Genomic DNA, 6,253 nt, shown 5'->3' with positions numbered 1-6,253 from the left:
TTCGTTTAATCCCGACGATTTCGAGGTTACGCGTACGCAGCAGAGGTTTAACAAAAGTTTAACGGCGAGGAACGATCGTTGACCTAAACGAGGACCCCGGGAAGGAAGTGCAGCGGAAGAAAGATGGCTCCGGCGAGGCTAGGACCTAAGGATAGCACGATAACGAATCCCTCTGTTCTCTCATCGATCGGCCTCTCGTTGCTCTTCATGCAGCCAGAGGAGGAGCTCCTTTTTAACTGATCCCGACAATGAGCGGGCGAAAGAAAAGGTGGAAAACGAGAAAGTTCGCGAGTAAAATGGAAAAGTCACGTGGAAATCCTCGAGCGGGGCATAGATCAGATGTCGGCTAACGTATATTGTACCCTTCCCTCTACCTAGTTTTCCCCCCTTTGTACAGCAAAATAGAAGTTCGAGGTTCGCTTGGAAAAAAGAGAGAGAGGTTTCGGTACGGATAAAGGGATGAATGGCGAGGCTGGAAACACCTTCCGAGTAAACGGAACGAAACGTCCGCTTGTTCCGCCTTTTATCGTCTCGCAGTGAAAAGGAAACTTTGATCTTGTTTCGGGAATCTCAGGCTGTGTCTGGCGTAAGTCTGGATTTTTCCTTGGAATATTTATGCGGCAGCGCTGATTGATTCTGGAGAGATTCGCGATAGGAACTGCGAAGATTTCCTAATTCTCCAACGCTTCTTTTTTTCTTGCGAAAGAAATGTCGAAGGTAGAGGTGCTCGAGTGCAAAGGTGATTTTATGTTAATTATCCCTCTTGAAGAAGGAAATTCCCGCTGTTTCGTAATTTTAACGTTAGAACAGAGATGTAAGTTTCAGACTACTCACATTCGTTGACAGACTTCGGGACAAGATGCAGGTGCTCCAGTTGCGTTCCATTCAGCGGCGAATCTGCAATGAAAAATCGATCAATGCAACCTAATCCCTCTAGTACATATTTATGGAAAATCAAAATAATCGCCAAATTCCCTCTTTGAAAGAATGTGGAGGTTCTGATATGAATTTTTTTGTTAAACAAAGGGTTAAGTAGGTAACAAATGAAATTTGGAAGAAATATGTGTAGGAACCGAAGAATATTGAGGGACCCAACGGGAATCGAGAACCCGAGACCTTTGGCTTACCCCAGCCGAGGCTTTGCGCGTAAAAACGTAGACACGGTCAATTCGTTTCAGGCCCACTGTTCGTGATTTGCGAACTTCGCGACGCGATGCTTGAGTTGACCGGTGCGCAAAGAATTCACGAACTGCTCTCGCGGCAAACTAATGGCACGAGTGCTGTTTAAATTTGTAGATGAGACTGTGGTGGGTGAAAAAGAGAATATATGGTTTGCACGATCGACAAATACTGGCTGATTGGTGGTGACTATTACTTTTTATTTTTCGTGATGTCTCAAGGTTGGTGATAGAATCTCTACTGGAATGTCTGATAGAATGTGAATGTTTCTGTGTGTGTTTGTGTTTTTATAAGTTCGGTGTGTACAGTGATTGGTGGTGTGAAATGTGTGAGAAGTGGTGGGAGTATCGGTTGATTGGTGTTTGGGCCGTGTGGTAGGGTTTGTCTGGTGGAGTCGAAGTGGGGAAATTGTTGCTAAAATAGTTATATTAGGGGATGGGAAAATCCTGAGGTCGGAAGGTGCTTTATGAGTGTGGTGCATGTGCTGTCCAGATGTAGGGTATTCGACTTTCGAAGGTAATAAAACAATTTGCTGATGGCGAGGAGAGAGAGCAATTTTACGGAAAATATACTATTGGTGAATATGGTAGGGCTCCATTGTTCGAGTCCTCGGTACGGTCGAACATCGATTGATTTGAATGACACAAAATTCGTTAAAAAATTCTTAAAGCTGCTGACTTTTTTCTGCGAATTTTGGGGAACTTGCAATGCACAGTGATTCCAAATTTTTGGCCGGTAGTGTATATGTATAATACAAAATATATATAAGATAAACCGTCCAAGTCGATACACTAGGAAAAAATTGGCCAAACAAATTCGCACACCTAACCGTAATGCGCAAAGGAACCTTGAAAAGCAAATGGAAGAAAGAGGAGAGAGATTGGCGAGGGTTAAGATCGAAGTCACGTATCGCTGATTTTGATCGGCAGCGGCACTGGCATCGACGACGAGGGCCTTGGGAAACCTTCTGAACGATATACCAGGTAGAAAGGGGTAGAGACAAGAGGCGTAAATGTAGGTGAAACAGAGGAAGGCCTTCGCGAAAGAGAAGAGCTGCTGACGCCGTGGTGCGGCTTAAGCTCCACCCCGACACCGATTGGTCGATGAAACCCTGCCGACTGAGGAGCGAGAGAGATGCTCCGCACCCCCGACAACCCATCTTAAACGACCCTCCTGAAAATATATTATGCAACGCGTAACGTGTGCAACCACTCGTAGGCTCTGATAGCTCTTAAACCGGCACGTACAAGGCCCAAGAAGAAGATTTTCACAGACTGTTCTCGCCTTTACTACGCGTACAGACTCTCCGATGGCTTCAACCGCCGAAAAGAAACACCGGAAATCCCTTCGATCTCGTTCACTTCCGCTCGTCAAACATTCACGATGCTCTGTAAGCTTAGCCGAGTGAACTGATTTTTGATAACTCGCCTGTTTTTCTCTTTTTCTTTCTTATCGGAGGATTTGCGTTGTTCGAGTGAATTGCTTAGGATTAGCTTTGTGTGATTTTGCGAGTGACCCAGAGAAAGAAGGTTTCGCGATATTTCAATCCTGAGGAATTGATATTTTGATAATACCAGTGTTTCTTTTTGTCGCAGGATTCATACTGTTTTCGAATTTTTTAGGATTACTTTTGTGTCATTTTGAATTCTTAAGGGAAAGGGAATTTTTCTAAGCCCTCCAAGAAAAGGTTTCGTGATCTTTAAATCCTGAGGATTCGATTTCTGATAACTGCGCCGTTTTTTCTTCTTTCTTGTCAGAGGAGCAATATTGTATCTCGAAGTCCCCCGGAATAAGGAAATTTCGCGATCCTCAAATCCCGAGGAATTGATTTCTAATAACTCCACCGTTTTTTTTTTTTTTTTTAATTTTTGCCGGAGGATTAATATAATTTCCCAAGTCCTCCAGAAGAAGAAGGTTCCAACGTTGAAGTTCTTATCGTCCCTGACCATTTAACCACCTAAACCAACACCACCATTCCCCTTTTCCCCATATTTACGCAAATGTTCTATCGCCCCGCGACGATAAATTTTCAAGCGAATTTTCGAGCAGCTCCTCAGACATTTTCCATTCGCGTTAAAGTTAGACGAAAGATCCACGGAGTTGGCGTTTAGCGCATGCAACGAGGACGACGGAACTGTCAGGTGGATTTACGCGGCGCGTGCGAGACCTCGAATAATTCCTGACGTCCAACGAACGCTCGTCGTTATCAATTTTTTCATACCAGCCTCACCAAACCTAACCTCACCTCGCCTAGCCAAGCAACTATTCCACGAAATATCGCACGGTCAAGAAACTTCCTCTCGCAATAAGATTTATCTACGAAACCTTTCATACGCCCCTTCCCATAGATCGTCGAATTAATATTTCATCGATTTATCCTCTAGCTACTTCGAAAACGCTATTCCTCCAGAATATCCACGTCGAGGGACTCCTCTTCACGTGTTGGGTCAGCGGGAAAATTTATTATCGCGAATACGGAACCGTAGGAGAAGGTCCATTGGTACAAAAGCACTTGAGGATATTAGAAACATCCCTGTCGTCGTAAATATGACACGATAGCGAAGGGAGAAGACTATCGTCCAGATAGTGGCAATAACATTAATGCTCTTTCTTAAAACACATTCCGAAGAACGTCCCCTCCCTCTCTCTCTCTCTCTGAATAAAACCGTCTTTTCTCGCGCGAGCTCTGACAGGCCACTCTGGCTAAAAAGAAACTTCGAAACGAAACGAGTGATAACTAAAGAAACTCTCGCCAACTGTATACCTACACACTCGGTTCTTCTTCGCGAGCGTAACACGTGTCACGAAAAATAAGACACTAAAGAAGAAGTGTAGCAGAGGAGAGAGGAACGACAGTGTCGCATGTCCCAGATTTGATCAGCGACGAGGCCACGCTTGATCTTCGAGATTACAAGTCTCGTACAAAGACTGGAAAAAGAGGTGTTCGTGGAGCGAGAACAAGTGGACCAAGGGTGGACAGTTCCATCAGCCTGGCCTGAAAGCAATCACGACCAGATAGTTCCGATATATACAGTGTCGTGTATAAGCGTGGACAGGTTGATGGAAAAATGGGAGGAAGACATGTGTGACCATCCAAGGCGACACTCTTTGATTGTCGAAAACTAGAGGAGAGGAGAGGAGAGTGTTTCATCTGTGGTTCGCGACAGCGAATCCATGGAACGTGACATCGCGAGCTGGAGGTCACGGAAATCAGTCGAGACTGGGTGTGCTTCCCTTCCTACTCGAGAAGATAAAGTGACACTGAACGTGACACTGCCTCGCGTGCGCTATCTCGATCTCGTACCAGCGTAGGATCCTTCGAGTACTCGCGGCGGCTGCATGGAGGAAATACGCGATTTCGTCTAACAAGCGAGGCGAACGCGAGCAACAGCCGCGGTTCTCGATTAATTGTTCGTCGTCGATAGCGGTAACGACGTGGATCGTGCCACGAGAAGTTTGGTTTGATGGGAAAGAAGGGGATTTTGCGTTCTTCGAGGACGATTTTTTGAAGTTAGAAAAAATGGTAAAAGTGATCTTGTTTTTTGTTCATTTTAACTTTCCGTCGCGCGCACCCATTTCTGAAACGCCATCGGGATCTTAGAGATCGGCCTTCAAAAGGTCTTTTACCAAGTGGAAAGTAACTAACGATAGGAATAATAGAAGAACAAAAGACATCAATATTTTGAGCACATTTGCACATTCGTCGCGTCTATATACACAGATGAATTATGGTTGCACCTGAGAGATCAGGTGCGCCCCACGGAGGGTTAAATCGAGAGCAATTGAACTGTTTTCTTCTTTTTGTTAGGAGATCATGTGATAAATTGTTGCTCGCTATATTTTCATTTTTTTTTTACCACAAATATTGGAATTTTCTGCTTTTACGGATTTGGATGCTGGGACAAATTTAGTAACAGTTTGAAAAAATGTGTTTTGAGTTGTATACACTGCCGTGGTCAAAAGTTCGGGGCCATTTATCGATTCACAACGGTACTGCAAGGATCAATTAGCATTATGCTTCGTTTTTGTAGATCTGAGTAATAAAAGATCCATTTAAACTTTCAACATTTTTCTAAAAATTATTGTACGCTGGAAAATTATGTATTCCTGGCTACAACCGTTGATTTTTCACAGATTCCCAACGAACGTAACAGGCATTTAATTCGTCACAAAAAATTGTCGTATTTTTTAAGGTAGTACAAAACTGAACCTCTAATTTCCCACGAAATTCTCAAATCCGCCTCATCATCGGAAAGTTCCAACAGTCCTACAAGGGAAGAATCTCACCAAACCAAAGAAGACCCCCGATCCAAAAATGATCGAAGCTCGTACATCAAGTTCCGAAAAATTCACCTCGTCGCTATCTCCGCTCGCGTCATAAACTCCCCTCCATCTTTCCGCGAAGGATAAGCTGTTGGTAACTTGGAGAATCAGGGCGACACGGAGTAACACGGGAATCGAATTGGGCCTGGCTTTTCCGTGAGTTTCAGGTGTGTCAGATGGAAGCGATTCGAGGAAGTGGAGGGTTGGCGGAACACAGAAGGGGAGGTTGGTCTGGCAAAGCGTACGAAACTTGGGCGGATACTGATGAATATTGAAACCGCGGCGTAAACGTGTGTACGTGTTCCGGCCCGTTTCCTAGCGGATATTTGAAAGAGGAAAAATGGGTCGCAGAGCCCTTTTTCCCCCTCGCGGATCTTGACGTGCACTCGCCAAGATGAGCCTGTAACTTCTTTTTCTTCTTCCCTTTTCTGTCGTCGAAGAAGTCGTTTTTAATCGTACATATTGGATTATTGGTCATTTGTTTCTTTTTTACTGTGTTGCTCTTTGATTAAATCTTCAATTTTGGACGCGTAACGTTACTGAGGAAAATGAGGAGACACAGAGGGTATGTTTCACCGTCTGCTGCACCGGAAAAGGAACTGAAAGCCCTCCCGGGGACTAAAGTCGAAATTGCTTTTGGATACGGAAGCAATATCGTAGTCGGGATTTCCAAGTTTGCTTTGCGTATAATGCCCGGGATATATTCGCGGTAAAGCGACCAGAGGAATACAAGAAAAATCCTTTGAACACC

At 44.4% G+C, this 6,253-nt stretch overlaps 1 protein-coding gene across 1 annotated transcript in view; it reads right to left on the bottom strand.

Annotated features, from left to right (window-relative positions):
• LOC108573001 (solute carrier family 12 member 7) overlaps positions 1-6,253 on the bottom strand; it is a 169,240-nt gene that overhangs the window by 148,396 nt on the left and 14,591 nt on the right. Inside the window, 1 exon segment of the mRNA XM_017935348.1 lies at positions 835-897. Coding sequence (XP_017790837.1) covers positions 835-897 — 63 coding nt within the window.

This window comes from Habropoda laboriosa, unplaced genomic scaffold (genome assembly GCF_001263275.1).
Source record: "Habropoda laboriosa isolate 0110345459 unplaced genomic scaffold, ASM126327v1 scaffold102, whole genome shotgun sequence".
Lineage (NCBI taxonomy): Eukaryota > Metazoa > Arthropoda > Insecta > Hymenoptera > Apidae > Habropoda > Habropoda laboriosa.
The sequence above is the reverse complement of the archived record's forward strand: the minus strand, read 5'-3'. Positions and strand labels throughout refer to the sequence as shown.